Here is a 21,893-nt window from a genome sequence, read left to right on the forward strand (position 1 = left end):
CACAAGGGATGGGCCACAACACTGGCTGTCTGGGGAGTGCAGTTTCTGAGCTCATCTTTCAAATGGAGCCAGGCTGGGGCAGCTGAGAACCAGGACTCTGCGTCTAAGGGAAAGTAGGCCGGGGATCCAGAGACCTGAGAATCCATTTCAGGGCCTGAGATCAGGGTGGAGTTTCCGAAGTAAATAAGATGACGTGCATTAAAGCACAGCTCAGACTTCATGGGGCATAGGAAGCCCCGGGGATGGTGACATGGGTTCTGGGTTGGCAGGCATTGGGTAAAGCTTGGAGTTTTCCGAGTGTCTAGCGGATTCCAAAGCTGCCAGCACAAGGCATCACGTTATGGTAGCGAGGCACAGGGCCTCTGGTTGCAGCTGGAGCCAGCCTGGCTGAAGGAGTTGCTGGGCAAGAGGTGCATCTCCAGAGAGCAGATGGCCCATCTGCTGTGTAGGCAGAGGAGGCCGGAAGAGCAGCCTGCCCAGATCCGTTCTCTCTCTAGCATGGTGACTGACACATCGTCTCCTCTCTGGGAGGTTACGAGTGTCCCTGCAGAACACAGAGTGTCTCTTTAGGTGTGACACAGCCCAGAAGCTGTACAGGGAGAGTTGGGAATCCAAGACTGTAAAAATTAAAGTTTCCCACATTACAAAGCCCACTATGATCGAGGCCAAAAGAAAAATGACAAGCCAGGGAAAACCAACCACAATGCGTGTTTCAGACAAAGGGCTAATTTTCCTAATTTATAAAGAGGTGTTCCAAATCAATAAGAAAAAGACCAATAGTCAATAGGAAAAAAAATGGGCAAAGGCATAGACAAGAGAGCCAAATATATAAAAATATTCCCGGCCTCACTCATTTGAGAAAAATGAAAATTAAAACCACTCTTGGAAATCAATTTTTTTCCTATCAGATTGGCAGATAGTGCAAACGAAGTTGATGAAATGTTGTTTGTTGGTAAGCTTTTAGCAAGTGTTTGCTTCTCAGACACCCGAGCAGTGTGGTAAGTGCTGCCCCGAGGGAGGGCAGCCTGGCGCTCTGAGCTCCATGTGTGTGTTCCATTGACACGGTCACTCTGTTTCTGCCAATATATCTTAAAACTATCCACGCAGTCATGGGAAATAGTGGATTGTACGAGCTCATTCATCGAGTGACATTCTTTGTAAGGAGAAAAGAATTGAACTGAATGCAAGTAATGCCAGTGCTCACCCATGGAGAAGTGATAACTGACGCCATTATCTATACATGGGAGTACTATACAACCATAAAAGAATGTGGGGTCCTTCTGTGTGGTGTTGTGAAGTAATATCCACAGTGTACTGAAAATGCAAACAGCAGAACTGTGGTCAGGGTCCGCTGTGTGCAAACAACACGGGGGAGGTCCCTGAAGCAAGGCTGGGGTTAATAGAGATGTGTTAACATAGGTTAAAGGATAGGGTTAAAACAGAGGCCCTCAGAAGGAAGGCAAGACACACCCAAAACACGGCTGTGAACTTTCCAAAGAAGAGTCATAGAAAGTCAGTGTGGGAGTGGGAAGCCCCAGGGCAAGTGGCCAAGCCCACGGACTGCAGCATCCGATGCTCATCTTTTTTTTTTTTTTTTTTTTTTCAAGACAGGGTTTCTCTTTATAGCCCTGGCTGTCCTGGAACTTACTTTGTAGACCAGGCTGGCCTCAAACTCAGAAATCCACCTGCCTCTGCCTCCCAAGTGCTGGGATTAAAGGCTTGCGCCACCACTGCCCAGCTGATGCTCATCTTTTTAACTGAGAGTAAAAAGTATAAATAGAGTAAGCGTTGTGTTCATAGTTGGTGCTGCCCCACCCACTACCACACTACCAGTCAGGGCCAGGTGGTGACTCCAGAGACCTAAGAACTAAGATTTGCCTAAGAACTAAGAAGTCCAGGGCTCACAGATGCAGAGGGAGGCTCTGGCTGTCTCTTGTCCCCTCCTGTCCTGTGCACACTCCCATGGAAACCTTGGCTTATCTTTTCCCACAACAGTTCAGGACTGGCTTTCTTGTGACTGGTTAGTCCTTTTCTGTTCTCTCTACAGTTCTCAAGCCTTTCCCCAAGCCCCCTCAGGACCCTCAAATGCCACTCTTCCCCTGTACCTTGACTACTTGCTGCAAGGATCTCTCTGCTGTGGCCAGGATGGAGCCTATTGCACTCTTCTCAGGGCACCTGTGGAGGCTCTGGCCTTCCGTGGCCACAGAATCACCCTGTGCTGTCAGGGAGTGCTTAGCAAATGCAGGTGCAAATTACGTTCTTTTCATCCTTTATCCCAGCTGTTCACGCAAGAGTCTATATTTGATGCTAAGTGACAGGTACCCCTTTGGGTTCTAGAGTACAATGCTGAGCCAGACAATGTACAAGACCTGGACAGAGCTAGCATATGACCCACTTCCAGATTCAAGTAAGAGTTATGAAGGCAATAAGCCAGTTAAAGAAATAAGGGCATAATTTGAGATAAGGTGCCTCTTAGAGGGGCCTTATTTGCAGAGTGAGCCCTGGGAAAAGCATTTCAGGCATGAGGAACGGCAAGTTTGAACTTCAGGCAAGGATGTAGGAAGTAGGAGAAAGTGGGGGAAATGTTAGCATAGCAGTTTGGCTGCACCAGGAAGGGATGCAGGTAACCCTAAGGACCTTGAAAACGGTCTGTAGGGCCACTGGAGGGAGGAGACTTTGTGAAGTCTGAATGGTTCCTGTTCTATAGATGAGTCAAAACAGAGGGGTCAAGATCTTGTCTAAGGCACCCAGAAAAGTTTGCATGGACTGACTCTCAGAGGGTATTGTAGGGTCCCAGACCCTTCCAGGACTTCAGTGCTAGCTTCCCAAACCTGGCTGAGGGAGAGACACTGTCAACACCCCAAAGGCCACATGACTTCAGTGGCCGTCTAGGGCTCTCAAAGAAGCTCTCAGGACCCTCATAGAGGGCAGGGTGGCAATGGATGAGTGCTGTCTGGGCTGGACCCGAGGAAGTGCTGACATGACACAAATGTCCCTGCTCCATGCCCACCCCTTGTTGATGAATCAATGGATCACTCAACTACAAAATTAACTCAAACCCACAGACATCCCTCAAACCCACAGAAGGTCATTGGGAGGGGTGCACGAGGCTGAGGCTGCTGGGCACTGCTGTCTTGCCTCTGCCCCTCCGGGCGCTCTGGTGCCTCTCCTAGCAGCAGGTCTTCAGGGCTGTGGTGTTGTGACGTCTCTCTTGGCTTTCTTCTGCTTGGGAAGTGATTTACTTGCCGTTCCTTCCTGAGACTTATTTAGTCCATTTTAATTAAGCTCTTGGGATAGTAAAGACCTAACTGGGGTCACTATGAGTCACACAGTGACCCTTTCTCTTGCCTAGGGTCACCCAGAAAAGTTTTCATGGACCGACTCTCAGAGGATATTGTAGGGTCCCAGGCGCTTCCAGGAACTTTAGTGTTAACATCCCAAACCTGGATGGGGAAAGAGTTTAGAGAGCTTAGTTATGGACTTTAGAGATCAGGGACTGGGAGAGGATGCCAGACGCTGAGAGAAACTACACGCTGTACTGGGAAAAGCAGGGTGGGATCCTCAGTGCTTAGAACAGTGCCGGCACATAGTAGGTGGTCACTAGCAATTTGTCAGGAAAATAAGTACGTCAGTGGGGGAATACTCATTGTTTGTCTGACCACAGACTTGGGATGATTCCCAGGTGGTGAATCACAGCCTTCTCGGGCTGCAGCGTGGCCTTGAGAGTTAAATGTCCACAGTCAGGCAATGGGGTGCTATCCTAGTCAGCCCTCTAACTGGATTGTCGCAGGTCAGTTGGAGGCTGTCAACACCCCACCCACACAAAAACCTCTACAGAACCTTGGCTCTGGGAGTCACAATGACTATTCTAAGAACATACATGGGAGGGGCTGCTGCCTCAGAGACAACCCTCAGGTCCCCTCCGAGTGTGCCGTCTTGGAGGAAGCTGTCCCTTCCTCTGGCATCCTGCCGGAAGAGTGCAATTAGGACAGTTGTCCCCGTTCCTGCTTGCTGGCATTCCAGGGCCTTCCTGGGGACCTGTCCCTTCTGTAGGCATCCTAGACTCTGCTTCTTTTCTGACCTTGCCCCACATTAAAGAGTTGATCAGCCCATCAATTAATCGCGTCCTAATCCAATCTCGGCTTGGTGGAGAGAGGGCAGTAAATCCAGCTGGGTAATCATGCCCTGATATTTGTGTTGGGATAATTACCATCTCTCAGGCCTCACTCGGTGGCAAGATGAGATGAAAACCCATAAAACACCACTCAGGGCTGTGGCTCATTGTTTCTTGGCGGCACAAGACTGGCTTCCAGCCATCCAGCCTGCCCACCCCTGCCCCTGGCACCGGGCCCCAACCTTCCTCCCTCTCATTCATGCAACTGACTGAACTCAAAACTCCTGGAGCAGCCTGGGTGGGATGCAGGATTGGGACTGGCAGCTGAAAGCCTGTGAGTGTTGCTGGGGAGTGTTGGGAGACAGGGTCCTACAGCCAGGCACTTGGTAGCCTCCTGGACCTTGGAGAGCTCAGGAAAGCATGTTTGTGGAAATCTAAACCACAGATTAGACCAAGAGTTGGCTATTATCTGGAAATGTCCTGTGCATACCCAACCTCACCTCTAGGGGGCGCCATGGTTGGGATACGTGCAAACGTTAACTAATAACTCTCCCGCAGCAGTGGGTTTATCAGTGAGAACAGTTTAGGGTTGAGGGAAATCCAAACTCCATCACAGGAGATGAAGGGTCATCCTGGGGTCTCTGCCCAGCACGAGGAGGTCCTGGAGGCAGAGGAGACTGACTAAGAAAGGGCTGTCAGTGAAGGGAAGAGATAGCCGGGGCAGGAAGAGAACCTGCTTTTCATCTGAGATGAGCTAAGGTTAGGGGTGATCTACAACCCCAAGAACACAGCCTGCAACTTGTGAAATGCTGAGTGCCCACAGTAACCAGGCTTCTTCTTTGCCCTGGGGACAGAGGATTGAGTAGAGCTGTAGCATGTCTTGATGGAAAGGACAGAGAGAGGTGAGGCCCTGGGTTTGAATCCTGGGCTGCCGGGTTTGGGTGAGTCAGCTAACCCCTTAACACCCAGTTTCTTCAATTAGTATGGCTGCTAATTCCTTCCTAACCAGACTGCCGAGAGGGTGCCTGCGATAAGGCAATAAGGCGCTGAGGGTTGGGGGCCAGGGCCTGGCACACAGAAGGTGTTTTCTGTATTAGTCACCATTAGCCTAGTGGACATCAGTTTCCTGGCCACTCAGTGTGGTATCTGGGCCATCTGCACCTGGTAGCCCAGGAGCTGGCTGTCAGGAAGAGCAGGCTCACGTCCAGACCAGAGGAGCCAGAATGCACGTATGCAGACCCTCCATTAATGGGGATGCATGTGCCGGTGTGAAAAGAGCTCAAGGCTCCAGGAACTTCAAGGTCAGCCTTCCTCAGAGTCATGTGCCCATGACACCATCCTGATGCCCAGAGTCTCTCTGCCTGGCACATAGGAATCCTTGCACTAGGCTAAAAGCTGAGGAGGCAAATTCTAGAAGGTCTTTAAAGCACTGAGAACAGCCTGGGACATCTGTTGGTTCCAGGAGTTCAGATGGGCTGAAGGAACGAACACATAGGAGAGGTGGGATGACAGGAGGGGAAGAAGAGAAGAGGGGAGGAGCAGAGGAGGGGAGGAGGGGGAGGAGAGGAAGGCTCCTCAGACAGAGGGAGAAAATGATGTTCAGTCTGAGGGAGAAGATCTTTTTCATGCCCCTCTGTCCCAGCCCAAGGTCCCAAGGATGAAACTCCATTACAGGAGATGAAGGGTCAACCTGGGGTCTCTGTCCAGCATGGGAGGTCCTGGAGGCAGAGGAGACTGATTAAGAAAGGGCTGTCAGTGAAGGGGAGATTCAGTCAGGGCAGGAAGAGACCGGACAGCCCAACCCTCACCTGAGAAGGCGTTATTGGTGTTGAGAAAGTAGATCTCCTCACGGCCGTCCCCATCGATGTCACAGGCTGTGACCCCGATGGCGTTCCCCTGACGGTCCCTCAGAGCATAGTAGGGTGAGCTGCGCTCGTCCACCGCAATATTCACCAGCCGATTCTGGGCTCGATTGTACTTCAGAACCAGGTTGGGGCCGGTGTACCTGTAGGAGCAAGGAGAAGGTCATGAGGGTGAGTGGCTTGCTCCACCCAGCTCAGAGTCCATTGCACCTTGAGCAACTCGGCCCCTGGCGTACACAGGAAGGAGCCTTGCCTCAGGAAACTCAGAAAGAAAGGAAGAAACCGAGGCTAGAAAAAAGTGGATCAGAGTCATGTAGAACACAATTCAAGGAGTGGGCTGGTCAAGGAGAGTGGGCAAGCCCTAACTAAGGGCCTGGCTGAAGGGAAAAAAAAAAAAAAACCTTGACATTTTACCTTGCCCATTTCATGGTAAAAAGGCATTTTCCCACCGATGACCTCATTAACTTAAAAAATCAACTTGATGTTGACAAAAAAACCCAGACAAGACTGGTATGGGAGGCTATGACGCTAGAAACTTGCTTCCCAAGGGAGAAACAGATGAGGTCCCTCAGAGAAACTGCAGCTCAGAGGAGCTGAGTGTAACTCCTGAGGGAAAGCGGAATCGGGTGTCAGTGCCTGAGCCTAGGCACATTTCTGATGCTCTCCTGAGACCCCCACCCTCAATCCCCACTCCGTGAGTTATCCCCCGAGAAGCTGTGTCACTGAGCGTCTAGACAGCCGTCTGCTAAGGGGAAAACACTGCTCTAACAGTCCCTGCGATGACAGACTACCCATCTCAGGTGGAGCGTCACCATGCAAACCTGCTGCATCCTTTTCTAGGGAGTTGGGATGAAGGCTGAAGCTGCCCATCACTCATACCCGTCTCTCCTGAACCCAGGCAACCCTCCTTGTCCCATGGAAGCCCCAGGCTTGTCTCTGCTTTATGGGTTGTTGCACTTGCTGTGCCCTCTAGGTGGGATGCTGGTCTAGACAGCTACATGGCTGGCTCCCTCCCCCAACTTCTTCAAGCCCTCGATGACTGTACTCCCTGCATTTGTATCTCTACCCACTCTTCCTCCATGGTCCCCATGTGGCCCCACAGATCTACTAGTCTCTGTGTTCTGGTTTATCCTTCCCTGCTCTCTCTGGTTCCACTGGAACGTTGGCTCCACAAGAACAGAACCTTCTCTTCATGTTGTGCTCAACAGCATATAGTAGGTACTTAATAAATATTTATTGAATGAAATCTCCAAGTCCGGTGGACTCAAGAGTTCCATGGTCTGTGTTTTCCCATCATTTTTTCTCTCTGGGGAAACTGAGGGTATCTAAGATTATCCCAGGCAGCATGCTCAAGCATGATGCGTCCCACTCTCGAATAGCACTTTTCCAGGATCTCCAGAGAAACCCACATGTCCCATTCACCAGGGCCTGCCGGCTGCCCTGTGCTTTCAGCTGGGTGGTGCATCCACCATGAGTTGGCTTAGTGGACCCAGAGAGGACAGTCAGCGCTTGTAGGTCTTTGGGAGAAATCTCTTCTTAGTCCTGAAACAGATCCAGCTTAGCCCTCTCTTTTGTCACCAGAAGTCAGAGAAGTCTGGAGGGTGCTGGTGGCTGGCCAAGAGCTTTCTGGTACCCACAGAGTGAAAGGGGAGATGGAGCTCACAGGGTAGGGGTGGGGGGCGCTGAGTCAGCATCGGGAGGATGGGAGGGTGCGCCTTAGACACCTTGACGAAGTGTGTCTGAGAACCGAGCATCAAGGGCGTGCGGTGTTACCTTCAAAGACACGCCAGGGTGGACGAGACAGAGCACTTCGGTTCTAGCATTGTCAGCAGCTGGCTCTGACCCCAGGGACAGATGTGACTTTTCGTGTTAAATACTAGTCTGAAAGCCCCAGGTCCTCAGCTCTTCCACGGTGCTCATTGGGTGTTGGCCCCACTAAGAGCACGCACTGTCATTCAATGTCTTGCGCCAGCCCCACACAACCCAGAAAGGAAAAAGTAGGGCGTGTTTCTGAAAAAGAAACTGAGGGTGAGAGAGGCCCAGTGAAGTCCAAGGTCATACATACAACTTGTAAGTAGCCACTGGGCTTCTCTCTTCAGGGCAGGAATTCCATGCTCCTTCTGTGCTGTGTGTGATGCTACCGCTCAGTCCTGTGTGTATTTATTTCTCTGGTAGCTTCCCCACAGCAGTGGCTCTGAGGAACGTGAGTGGTGGAGGTTACCAGAACCATACATTTTAATAGCACTTTACGAAGTTTGCAAAGTGCTTTCCGCTCCTCTGCTCCACGGAGGCCCTAACTCTGCTGTACTGAGGGCTGTGGTCTTGGGCTCTGGACTCTGCTGTTCTCTTCTGTGAGGTAGAAACTGGACTAAACAAGGAGTCCATAACTGTGACTGTGGAGTGAGTGTCCGAGCCTGCCCTCTCATGAGTGTGACCGTGGAGTGAATGTCCGAGCCTGCCCTCTCACATTCAATCAGAATAATTCCAAGCAGGTGACCTCCACCATACGCTTCACCTTCCAGAATCTGGTGAGCAAGGCATCCCCAGGCTGAGCGGGGCAGCCTGGAAGCTCTGTGGGTCCAGGGGTTTAACTAAGCTTAGGAGGTGGGCAAAGTCAGTGTCCATCTCCTAGGATGTGGTGGGGGAGTCCCCACATAATGCCCAGCATCGATACCCTCCTTACCCCCTACCTCTTGGGTAACCCAGATGTTTGCCATGCTCTGGGCTCAGCTCTCAGCAGGAGGGGAGAGAACATGCTCCCCCATGTTAGAGGCTAGCCCTTTTATCCTGAACCTGGGTGGCTGGGGTGGGAAAAAGTTTCTTGTCCTATGAAGTGGCCCCTGATCATCTCTTCTTGGAAGATCATGGGGTGCTAGTCTCAGGGTGCCTCCTATGGGGATCGTGGGGTGAAGTGGATAGTCTGGGTCAGGCCTGACTGGTTATACAATTAGCACGTGTCAAGGGGCTCCCCAAACCTACATGGGACATTGGAGGAGGTCTGACATGGGACAGGGATTAGAGACATGAAGTCTGTTTTGAGGTGGGGTTCTTAACAATCTCAATGCAAGGCCAAGTCAGAGCATTGCCCCAGTGGCCAGCCTTCTCTCCACCAGGCTACCCCAGGCTGGCCCTATAGCACTAACATCTGCTCCCAGGCTCCTCCCCCAGGAAGAGCCCCCACCCCCTTCTCCAGGTTGCTGTTGTTATGGCTTGCTTCCTCGCCAGCCCCTAAAGATGCACTGCCCTTTCCAGCTGTGCCTGTGCCTTTGTCCAGCTGCGCCCCTGCTCCACGGGGAACACTCTCCCACCCTCCTGGCCCCATCCTGTGTGAAGTCAGCCCCACGTGCCAGGCTGGATGTGACCTTCTCTCTTCCGGGTATCCTGCAGTGTCTTGCCTTGGCTCGCTCTTGAGAGGGCAAAGGTGTCTGCATCACATCCCTGCCCTCATTAAGTGCATACTGCCAGAGTCCAAAAGGATGTGTGTCTCTGCCTGTGCTGTGCCTAGAGCATACTACGGCAGGTGCTCAGACACAGACCGCAAGAAGAAGGGCTTAGGGGAGAAGGGGTGGAGGGGTGGGGTGGGGATGAGAGGTGGAGGGTAAGGATGGAAGGGATGGTGTGTGTGGATGCAGGGGGAGAGGGTGAGTGGTGAGGGATAAGGGGGTGAGGAGTGGAGTGGAGTGGAGTGGAGTGGAGTGGAGTGGAGTGGAGTGGAGGGTCAGATAAGAAAGGATGGGTAAGAAGAGGAGAGGGAAGGGTACGGAGGATCAAGGTGTGTGTGTGTGTGTGTGTGTGTGTACACGCACGTGTGTGTGTCTGTGTGAGTGTGTGTGAGTGTGTCTGTGTGTGCATGCATGTGTGTATGCATATGCTTGTGTGCATGTGTGTATGCATGTGTCTGTGTGTGTGCACGCAAGTGTGTGTGTGTAAGCATGCATGTGTATGTCTGTGTGAGCATGCACATGTGTATCTGTGTGAGTGTATGCACATGCATGTGTGTCTGTATGTTTGTGTGTGTGTGTGTGTGTGTGTATGCATGTGTGCGATTAGTGAGGGTGCGTGCGCATGTGTGGGTGTGTGTGTGTATAAATTGTGTATAAATGAGAATATGCATTTGTTGGTAAGGGTGTGTGTAATATAGAGGTGAGGGTGTGAAGGTCTGTGTGCAGAGGTGAGCGGGTGAGAGATGAAGCAGGAAGGAGTACATCAGGAAGTTATCCTGAGCAGCCTTCAGAGAGCAGTTCCCACGCACACACTCTGCCAAGTGCTTCCAAATCCCACTGTATCCTCATGATAGGCCTGGGACGACCCCATTTTATAGATGTGAACACTAGAGTACAGAGGTGAAGTGACTTATCCACAGTTTCTCTGTGAGCCTGGGCAAAACATAGGGTCTTGTGTTTCCTTTCTCTGACGCTTGCTGGGAAGCACTGGGTATTTGTAGGAGTCCAAGGGGCTTTGAAAGCACAGCTAAATGGAGCCAGGGAACTGGGCAGGGCCCCATGTTCTTGAAAGCTAGTTATGGTGCCTAATATCAGAGTGTGCCAGCCATGGTTAGGCTATCACAGCCTTGGCAGTGCATCCCGACTATGGCTCAAGCTTGTCACTCAACTCCTCTAAGTTTTCAGCTTCCTCATCTGTAACTCACTGCCGCTCACACCTCGAAGGACCGCCGTGAGGCGTGTGAGAGTGTGTGTGACAACACTTGGTAAACTGTGAACAGTTACACAATCGCAAGCTCTCATCGTCATTGAAAAAAAAAATCACAACAAGCCCGAGGCGTGACCTTTTGCTCCCCAGCGATTGAGCAGTTAGTTTCTAAACAAGCTACCACTTCTTATCCACGGCCATCCCACCCTGGTTAGGAAGGTGGATTTCGTCATTGATTTCCCTGGTTAAACACATTTCTCAAAAGAGTTGTCCTCGTAAGCGGTCTCTGCTTTCCCGCCATGCATTTCCTTATCCCATCGAACCTTGGCCCAAAAAGTCACTCTAGTTGCCATCCTTGGCTTTAATGTGGCCAGATTGAGGGAGGCCCTGTCTGTCCTTATCAAGTTTGGCCTCTTGGCAGTGAGTGGCACTGTGGCCACTCCCAACTGCCCCCCACTCTCCCACAGGACAGCCCCACCCTCATTAGGCTTCATAACGCCCTGCCTTACTTTCTTCCCTCTCTGGCTTCCCCTCCTTTCCCCCCATGGTTGGGTCCCTTTTCCTATGCCTACCTTCTGACTGCTGGAGTCTCCAGGCTTGGATTTGGTTCTGTTGTCTTTTCTCTCTCCATTTTCTAGTTGGTCATATCCATTCCCATGACTGACAACCCCCTAAATTTATATCTCTTAGCCCAGGCTCAGACTCATATATCCGACTGCCTACCTGACATCTCCCCTCATGCGCCCGAGATGGAGCATGTCCAAAATGGAACTATTGATTGCTCCATTTCTCCCTCCCTCAAGTAGGCACCCAAGCACTAAAAACCAGGTGCTTGGCACCAGCCTCAGCCTCCCTCCCCTTCGTCTTCCCATCGAATCCATCAGCCCTTCTTGTCATATCTACCTCTAAAAATATCCTAGCTTTATTCTTTTCTTTCCTCCCCGACTGACTGCCACCATCTCTGGGGTGCCTCCTTTCTCTGTTTTCCTCATTTGCCCCACTGATCTAATCTCCATGTATGAGTCTTTTTTTTAACAAGTAAGCCAGATCGTGGCAGCTACCTCCCTGAAACTCTTGGGTGGATGCTGTGGTTTGAGTCTGATGTGTACCTCACAGGCCTGTGCGCCCAAACTCTTGGTCTCCAGCAGGTGGTGTTTTTTTAGGGGGTGCTGTGGGACCTTTTGGACAGGAGGTATGCTTGATGGAGGGGAGGGTGGGACTTTGAGGATTAACTAGGATCTCATTCTGGTCTTATTTTCTGCTTCCCGATCCACCAAAATGTGCACAAACCTTGGCCATTCCCTTCTTCTCCATGAAGCCACACCACTCTGCTGTTTCTGCCATGGCAGACTTCATCTCTGATACCATTGGCCAAGATAGAATTTTCCTCCCGCAGGATGCTTTTGTTAGGCAGTTCACCAGTGTTTGAGAAAGCTGCTGCTGGGTGGGTTTCACAGGGCCCTGCTTGGCCCCGCCCACTTTGCAGCCACCCACTTTGCTGGCTGACTCTCCCCAGTAGATTTCATTCTACTTCCTCCTGCTGTTCCCACAGCTGGCTCATCTCCTGTCTTAGGGTTCATCTTAAAAGGCAGCTCCCTAGAGAGATCGCCCATTTCTATCTCCCGAACCCTGCACCCTCTTTCCTACTGTGACCTGTTCTCTGTTTCCTGTTTCCCCCAGTGGGCCGTGAGAGTCAAGAGGCTTGGGACCTGCATACTTGCTTCACGTTCACCATCCAGTCCACACCATGTGTTCAACAAATCTTGTCAGAGTGAACAGAAGAGAAGGGGCTAGGTGCCTGATCATCTCTTGGCTGATCAAAAGGCACGCTGTGCACAGTCCCTTGGTTTGTCTTTTATCCTCCAATTTTGGTAGTTCCCCAGACATGTACAAACAGGGTCATAACAGAGAGGATGTGGACAGCTGATATCTGGGGTAGAGGTGAGAAAAAATTACTGATAGAGACAGAAGAGCTACATTGTTGTAGTTGTTGTTAATGGTGATCCATGTGTGTGTGGATCACCTACATGAGAGAATGTAATCACTAGGTAGTTACCATGTGCCAGGTACTAGGCTAAATAATTTACATGTGATATCTCTTTTCATAAAATAGAAAGCTTTTTAGACTTGGAAGCTATGTAACATAGCTATTTTGAGAATTAAGAACAAGAAACTTCTTTTTAAAAAGTAAATTATGAAAAATAATCTGCCCAACAAGAGAGAAAATAGAGAGAGAAGGAAGCAGGGGCCTGGGATGGCAGCACACACTCTCCATCTCAGCACTCAGGAATCAGAGGCAGGGGCATCCTTGTTAGTTTGAGGAAAGCCTCGTCTACAGAGTGAGCTTCAGGACAGCCAGGGCTACATAGAGAGACCTTGTCACAAAGGGGGGGGGGGGGCACAAATGGAGGCGGGAGGGAGAGAGGAGGGGAGAAGGGCATGTGCATACAGACAGGTTGAACACTAGAGACAGCCACAGACATACACACAGATGAAGGGGTGGGGCTCAGACCAACAGAGATGCATGGAAAGAGGAGCCGGTCAACCTGTAGACCAGGCTGATGGAAAGCATTAGTTGACTGTCACCTTGAGTGCATTTAGAGTTGCCATGGAAACAAGCTCCTGGGCATGCCTGTGAAGAAGTTTCTAGACTGGGTGATCTGAGGAGAGAAGATCCACCCTAACTGGTGGCGGTGGTGCCACCATTCTGGGGTGAGGCTCTGAACTGAAGGAAAAGGTGCAGCAGGCTTCCTCTCTCTCTGCTTCCTGACTTGGAAGCAGCTGCCCGAAGCGCCCACCTCATGGCTTCTCCACTAGGAGGCGCTGTGTTTAAACTGTGAGCCAGGCAACCTCTTCCGCAGGGTGTGCTTATTAAAGCGGTGATGGTGTTTAACAGTTTTCCTTATTATTTCATTTTACTTTATGTGTCTGAATGTTTTGCTTGTATGTACACATACCATGTGCATGCCTGGGGCTCAAGCAGGCCAGAAGAGGGCATCAGATCCTGTGGGACAGGATGCAGATGGTTGTGAGCCACCATATGGGTACCAGCAACTGAACCTGGGTCCCCTGCAAGAGCAGCAAGTTCACTTAAGCACTGAGCCATCTCTGCAGTTTCTCAAAGCAATGCTAAACGTAAGTAGTACAGCGTGTCTCCAGAGGCTGAGACGTTGCCACAGGGAAACAGTCCCATCTGGTGGGCTACTTTAGACAATTCCTGTAGAGTTGTTTTAAAGATATGTTGTATTTTCATAACTATGGGCATAAAATACATACTTTATTCTTGGTCACATTAATAAACACCCTCAGCTATAAGTTAAAAGAAGTGAGTTTCTAGTAAAAAGTGATTAGCTAGCCATTAGGTAAAATTAGTTGAAAGACAAACGTATAATTGGTCTAAAGCAATAATCAGCCAAAGAACAATATGTGGCCTCTTGGCTGCTTTTGTAAATAAAGTTTTATTGGAACACAAGTATGCAAAGTCATATATCACATATAGCTACCTTTGGCAAAAGACAGGATTGAGTAGTTGCAACAGGGACTGTATGGCCTAAAAGCTAAAAATACCATCTGGCTCTTGGCAGATCGAAACTGTCAACCTTCATCAAAAAAGGTTGTGAGCCATATATATTATCACATTTCACATACATAATATCTCAAATACATGATAACATGTATATTATATATCACATATGATGACATAGTGATATATAATACACACATATAACATAAGATTATACACACACACACACACATATATATGTATATATATGATAATATACTTTGAGTATGGGACTTTGTGATTTGCCTGAATAGTCAAAACACGGTAACAATGATGATGGGCCAGGTCCAGTCTCAGCCTTTCAGAGGCCCAGTGGTTTCCATCTGTCTCTGGGGGAAAGCTGGTTACCATGTAAGGAAAATCTGATATTCGTGAGACAATCAGGAGCTGCAGAAGTCAAATCAGCTCCATGGATGAGCAGTGAGGCACCAGGCGGTGAGCGAAGACCCCTCTGGCCCTCAGTCCAGTCTGTTGACACTGGAAGCAGCAGCATCCAGGTACCCAGGCATTCTGCACAACAGGAGAACCACCCCCCAGGTTCTAGACCACATTCCTGGTGCACAGAATGGAAGGAATCATAAATCATCTTTAAGCCACTAAGTTTTTGGAAAGAAATCAGATAACGATGAGCTATCACCTCAGATTTAAGGGAAAGAAAAATTCATCCCTGGAAAGTAGGAAAAAGGATTTCCCATGAGTCAGTGTAGTTCTCCAGGCGAGCCGCTTGAATTCACAACCGGCATGTCTGTCCAGTGGAAGTCTGGCTACAGTTGGCTTGTAGCTGGGTCTCAGAATATCTGACTGTGTTCCCAGAGCCCTCAGAGAAAAGTTAACAATGAACAAAGAGCCAGACAGGGAGGTGCATGCCTACGATCCCAGTATTTGGGAAACTGAGGCAGGAGGAACACAAGCTGGAAACAAATTAAAAACAAAACAAAACAAAACAAAACAAGAAAACCCGAATAGCCCCTGCTGTTCCTCACGGGGATTCCAGATATCACCATTTTTTGAGTCCTTGTTTTCTTTCTATCGTGTCACAGCTTGGATGTGAAAGATCTCTCATCAGCTCATGTGTTGGAGGATGTCATCCTGGGTTCATGGTGCTGTTTTTGGGAGGTCACGAAGTGTGATTAAGCTAGAAGCGAGTTTCTGGGGACAGGCCTTGAAGGCTGTGTCTGTTTCTCATTCTGGCCCAAGCTTTCTGAGTCACGGTCTGCCACATGAACAAGCTGTACCGCCAGCTCCCATTGCTGCCAGCTCCCATTGCCGCCAGCTCCCATTGCCACCAGCTCCCACTGCCGCAGCCCAGGCTTTCTCAGCCTCTGCATCTTCCTAACGGTGCTGGACCACACCGTCTGAAACTGTGAGCGAAAAGCAGCCTCTCTGCTCCGAAGCGTTTCTGTCAGGCATTTGACCACAGTTGATGCGAGAAGTAACTAATATACAGCTGTAACTAAATGTTTCCCACTTTCAATCCCATACCTTTGAGCACAGATTATCCAGATTATCTCTTTGGAAATGTACGTAACGATCTTTCTTCCTTTCCGCATGTTTAATTCATTGAAAGCCATTGAAGTTAAATAGGACCGGAAAACATATGGAAAGGCATTAAGACAGGAGATTCCCATGTTGCATTCCGGAATAGGATCTGTGTGCAGACCAAGGATTCTCTGTGAAAGAGTAGGGCTTTGGGAATGGGAGGTTCCTGGGTGGGATGAAGGGTCTGGGAAGGTATATTGCCTAGGCTTGAAAAGGGCATCCAGAAATAATGCAAGGCAGATTTAATCTTGATTTAAGATGAAGAAGACCTCACAAAGACAACGCTCACTGAAAACAGTAACTAAGATGAAGGAAAACCCTCACTTCTGTTCTGAAGAGTGGACGGTTTTCCAAGAAAGGGATGTTTGGAACTAAAAGGTAAGAATAATCTGCAGCTACAAGTGTCTGTGTTCTGTAAAAACTCCACGTGGAGTGACTGATGAACGACTCATTCCAAAAAGAGCTCTGTGCTCAGCGTGTGCTCAGCGCCCTTGGAATTTCCTGTATTTTGATGTGCACAGGAGCACTGGAAGGCAGAGACCCTCCCTGGCAGCTCTGTTTCTCACTGTTTCTAGGACAACGCTTGGACTGAGCAGGTGCCTGCTCCTGTTTGCTGATGCTGACGAGACGGTGGAGATGAACAAGACCATGACTATTCCTCAATGTATTTCCAGGAAAAGAGGGAGACATGGAAGCAGACATCGCAGAAACTGTCAAAGGAGGGATCCCAGGGCCAGGTGGAGGCTGTTAGTCAAGGTTCTTTGATTGTGTGCGACAAACACTTAAGCTGAACTAGCTGTGGAATTTCTTGGCACAGATTCCAAACTACAGGAATCACGCGGGTGTGGGCAACCTGCGGGAGAGTGGAGTGAGAGCTAGCCGCTGGGGACTGTGGGCCTTTGCCTTCTTTCCCCCCTCCCCGTCTTTCTGTTGGCTTCATTCTCTTGCACCATCCTTCTGTTCGAAGGGTTGAACGGTGACAGCATTTCAGCCTTGTACATGAACTCTAGCTTCACCCTCAATAGAAGGCACTTTCTTCTTCTCTTCTCTTTCTTTGTTTTTTTTTTGAGGAGGGCAGGATTTTTCTTATTATTTTATTCAGTATCAGTGTACGCATGTGATGTGTGAGCAGGGTGTGCACACACCACGATGTGCTGGTAGAGAGATCAAAGCACAATTTTCTTGGAATTCATTTTTTTTTTTTTGTTCCTCTTGCCTTGTTGAGGTAGGGGTCTTGCTTGTTTCTGCCATGCTGTGTATGCCAGAGTAACTGGCCCGTGAGCTTCCAGGTGATTCTCCTGTCTCTGCCTCCCATCTTGCTCTAGGCATGCTGGGATTAACAGATGCAAGCCACTGTAGGACAAACTTCAGAGATCTATGATTGGCTCAGCTGGTTTTGTACGGCAATGTCAGAGCCAGGAGATGGGAGCCTGTGATTGACAATTTTCAAATAGATGCTGTGTGTCATTAAGAAGAGAAGTGTCTGGAAGGATGAAGGATGTGTCTCTAGGTGACAGTGACTCATCGAGTCTGCTTTGGAAACATGTTCCTCAAGGCCTACTAATGGGAGGCAGAGTGTCCCTGACTCCATGAAGTCTCTGTGGCCTCAGAGACATTCGGACACTCTTTCACTCTCCTCCCGACACCTGAGGAGGAGGTCAACCCTGAGTGTGGAGTGCCTGTGTGCCTCACTGTGTCCTGGAAATGGGTCCTGTTTTAAATCTCTTTGCATGACCCTCATCCACGTGTCCAGAGGGCAAGTCTGGGCTGTGGCAGCCATGACTCCAGCATGTAGATCTACTTGCTTAGGATTTAGGGAGACCATTAACTGCTTTGTCATAAAACATTTTAGATACCTACTCAAACTTTATGGCATGCTATAACTACCCAGGATCTGCCACTTTCAAACGGCTGGCCTCTTTCTCAGTTGAGGAAGTATGACAATATGGGTCACAGTGGTGGGCCACATGGCCCATAGATGTTTGCTTCTTCTGTAAGAGCAGAAGTGATAAGTTAATTATTGACCCCATGTCACCCCACACTGGGATCCTGCATAAAGCTGGGACTACTGCCAGGTATCATGATGGATATACATGACCTTTGGTGTAAATCTCTGCCTAGGGTATCAGCCTGGTGTGGCGTAAATAAGTGACCCGAATCCCAAGTGTTCAGGAGACAGAAAGGTCACTCACACTGGAAGGAAAGACTTCATAAAAATACGTTTGATCTAGAACGGGAGGCATGCATAGTCTTTTAGTCAGATAGGTATAAACAAGCATTTGTAGAACAAACAGTGTTGGGAGCCGCGCCCACATTCGCCGTTACAAGATGGCGCTGACAGCTGTGTTCTAAGTGGTAAACAAATAATCTGCGCATATGCCGAGGGTGGTTCTCTACTCCATGTGCTCTGCCTTCCCCGTGACGTCAACTCGGCCGATGGGCTGCAGCCAATCAGGGAGTGACACGTCCTAGGCGAAGGAAAATTCTCCTTAATAGGGACGGGGTTTCGTTTTCTCTCGCTCTTGCTTCTTACACTCCTGCTCCTGAAGATGTAAGCAATAAAGTTTTGCCGCAGAAGATTCTGGTCTGTTGCGTCTTTCCTGGCCGGTCGTGAGAACGCGTCTAATAACAATTGGTGCCGAATTCCGGGACGAGAAAAAACTCGGGACTGGCGCAAGGAAGATCCCTCATTCCAGAACCAGAACTGCGGGTCGCGGTAATAAAGGTTCCCGTAAAGCAGACTGTTAAGAAGGATTCAACTGTATGAATTCAGAACTTTTCAGCTGGGGAACGAGAGTACCAGTGAGTACAGCTTTACGAGGTAAGTCTGATCTTGAACTTTCTAAGGAAATTCAAGACAGTCTATCAGAAGTAAAGTGGAAAATGGCTTTGCAAGGTATATTTGGCCTTGAATTTTTTCTAGTGTTAGAAGCCCTTTTGTTCCTTTTCACATGTTATCAAGTGGTTAAGGCAGGGCGGATTCTAGATGAAATTCAGGACAAGCTATCAGAAGTAAAGTGGGGAGAGAGAGTAGGAGCAAAGAGAAAATATGGTACACAAAATAAGCGTACAGGCCTTTCCACGGGTCTTGAACCTGAGGAAAAGTTTAGGTCAGATAAGAATACCTGGGGAGAGATTAGAAGGAAGAAAAAGAAAAAAGAAAAGAAAAAAGATCAATTAGCGGAGGTCTCTAGGAGATACTCGTCACTAGATGAGCTCGGGGAGCCAGCTCTTAGTAGCTCTGAAGCAGATGAAGAATTCTCCTCTGAAGAAACAGACTGGGAGGAAGAAGCAGCTCATTATGAGAAAAAAGGGTACCAGCCAGGTAAAGTGCTAGCTAATCAGTTAAGGAAGCCAAAAGCGGCTGGCGAAGGCCAGTTTGCTGATTAGCCTCAGGGCAGTCGGCTTCAAGGTCCGCCCTATGCGGAGTCCCCGCCCTGCGTAGTGCGTCAGCCCTGCGCAGAGAGGCAATGCGCAGAGAGGCAGTACGCAGACTCATTCATTCCCAGAGAGGAACAAAGGAAAATACAACAGGCATTTCCGGTCTTTGAAGGAGCCGAGGGTGGGCGTGTCCACGCTCCGGTAGAATACTTACAAATTAAAGAGCTTGCCGAGTCGGTCCGTAAATACGGAACCAATGCTAATTTTACCTTGGTGCAGTTAGACAGGCTTGCCGGCATGGCACTAACTCCTGCCGACTGGCAAACGGTTGTAAAAGCCGCTCTCCCTAGTATGGGCAAATATATGGAATGGAGAGCGCTTTGGCACGAAGCTGCACAAGCGCAGGCCCGAGCAAACGCAGCTGCTTTGACTCCAGAGCAGAGAGATTGGACTTTTGACTTGTTAACGGGTCAGGGAGCTTATTCTGCTGATCAGACAAACTACCATTGGGGAGCTTATGCCCAGATTTCTTCCACGGCTATTAGGGCCTGGAAGGCGCTCTCTCGAGCAGGTGAAACCACTGGGCAGTTAACAAAGATAATCCAGGGACCTCAGGAATCCTTCTCAGATTTTGTGGCCAGAATGACAGAGGCAGCAGAGCGTATTTTTGGAGAGTCAGAGCAAGCTGCGCCTCTGATAGAACAGCTAATCTATGAGCAAGCCACAAAGGAGTGCCGAGCGGCCATAGCCCCAAGAAAGAACAAAGGCTTACAAGACTGGCTCAGGGTCTGTCGAGAGCTTGGGGGACCTCTCACCAATGCAGGCTTAGCGGCCGCCATCCTTCAATCTCAGAACCGCTCCATGGGCAGAAATAATCAGAGGACATGTTTTAATTGCGGAAAGCCTGGGCATTTTAAGAAAGATTGCAGAGCTCCAGATAAACAGGGAGGGACTCTCACTCTTTGCTCTAAGTGTGGCAAGGGTTATCATAGAGCCGACCAGTGTCGCTCTGTGAGGGATATAAAGGGCAGAATTCTTCCCCCACCTGATAGTCAATCAGCTTATGTGCCAAAAAACGGGTCATCGGGCCCTCGGTCCCAGGGCCCTCAAAGATATGGGAACCGGTTTGTCAGGACCCAGGAAGCAGTCAGAGAGGCGACCCAGGAAGACCCACAAGGGTGGACCTGCGTGCCGCCTCCGACTTCCTATTAATGCCTCAAATGAGTATTCAGCCGGTGCCAGTGGAGCCTATACCATCCTTGCCCCCGGGAACCATGGGCCTTATTCTCGGCCGGGGTTCACTCACCTTGCAGGGCTTAGTAGTCCACCCTGGAGTTATGGATTGTCAACATTCCCCTGAAATACAGGTCCTGTGCTCAAGCCCTAAGGGCGTTTTTTCTATTAGTAAAGGAGATAGGATAGCTCAGCTGCTGCTCCTCCCTGATAATACCAGGGAGAAATCTGCAGGACCTGAGATAAAGAAAATGGGCTCCTCAGGAAATGATTCTGCCTATTTGGTTGTATCTTTAAATGATAGACCTAAGCTCTGCCTTAAGATCAACGGAAAAGAGTTTGAAGGCATCCTTGATACCGGAGCAGATAAAAGTATAATTTCTACACATTGGTGGCCCAAAGCATGGCCCACCACAGAGTCATCTCATTCATTACAGGGCCTAGGTTATCAATCATGTCCCACTATAAGCTCCATTGCCTTGACGTGGGAATCCTCTGAAGGGCAGCAAGGGAAATTCATACCTTATGTGCTCCCACTCCCGGTTAACCTCTGGGGAAGGGATATTATGCAGCATTTGGGCCTTATTTTGTCCAATGAGAGAGCAGCGTTGGGGGATAATGTCGACATTTCCACTCCCAATGACGGTGATGTATAATGCTCAAGTATTCTCTTGCTTTTTTACCACTAACTGGGAACTGGGTTTGGCCTTAATTCAGACAGCCTTGGCTCTGTCTGGACAGGTCCAGACGACTGACACCATTAACACTTTGTCAGCCTCAGTGACTACAGTCATAGATGAACAGGCCTCAGCTAATGTCAAGATACAGAGAGGTCTCATGCTGGTTAATCAACTCATAGATCTTGTCCAGATACAACTAGATGTATTATGACAAATAACTCAGCTGGGATGTGAACAAAAGTTTCCGGGATTGTGTGTTATTTCCATTCAGTATGTTAAATTTACTAGGGCAGCTAATTTGTCAAAAAGTCTTTTTCAGTATATGTTACAGAATTGGACGGCTGAATTTGAACAGATCCTTCGGGAATTGAGACTTCAGGTCAACTCCACGCGCTTGGACCTGTCCCTGACCAAAGGATTACCCAATTGGATCTCCTCAGCATTTTCCTTCTTTAAAAAATGGGTGGGATTAATATTATTTGGAGATACACTTTGCTGTGGATTAGTGTTGCTTCTTTGGTTGGTCTGTAAGCTTAAGGCCTAAACTAGGAGAGACAAGGTGGTTATTGCCCAGGCGCTTGCAGGACTAGAACATGGAGCTCCCCCTGATATATGGTTATCTATGCTTAGGCAATAGGTCGCTGGCCACTCAGCTCTTACATCTCACGAGGCTAGACTCATTGCACGGGATAGAGTGAGTGTGCTTCAGCAGCCCGAGAGAGTTGCACGGCTAAGCACTGCAATGGAAAGGCTCTGCGGCATATATGAGCCTATTCTAGGGAGACATGTCATCTTTCATGAAGGTTCAGTGTCCTAGTTCCCTTCCCCCAGGCAAAACGACACGGGAGCAGGTCAGGGTTGCTCTGGGTAAA

The 21,893-nt window shown here is 49.3% G+C and overlaps 1 protein-coding gene across 11 annotated transcripts in view; it reads right to left on the bottom strand.

The window, feature by feature from the left end:
* Positions 1 to 21,893, bottom strand: part of Crtac1 (cartilage acidic protein 1) — a 149,932-nt gene that overhangs the window by 44,919 nt on the left and 83,120 nt on the right. For all 11 annotated transcript variants that reach the window (NM_001356589.1, NM_145123.5, NM_001356588.1 and 8 more), the window contains exon 3: positions 5,923 to 6,119. In NM_001356589.1, the coding sequence (NP_001343518.1) occupies positions 5,923 to 6,119 (197 nt within the window). The remainder of the gene's footprint in view (positions 1 to 5,922; positions 6,120 to 21,893) is intronic.

The sequence above is a fragment of the Mus musculus genome, chromosome 19, assembly GCF_000001635.26.
Source record: "Mus musculus strain C57BL/6J chromosome 19, GRCm38.p6 C57BL/6J".
NCBI classification, from domain to species: Eukaryota; Metazoa; Chordata; class Mammalia; order Rodentia; family Muridae; genus Mus; species Mus musculus.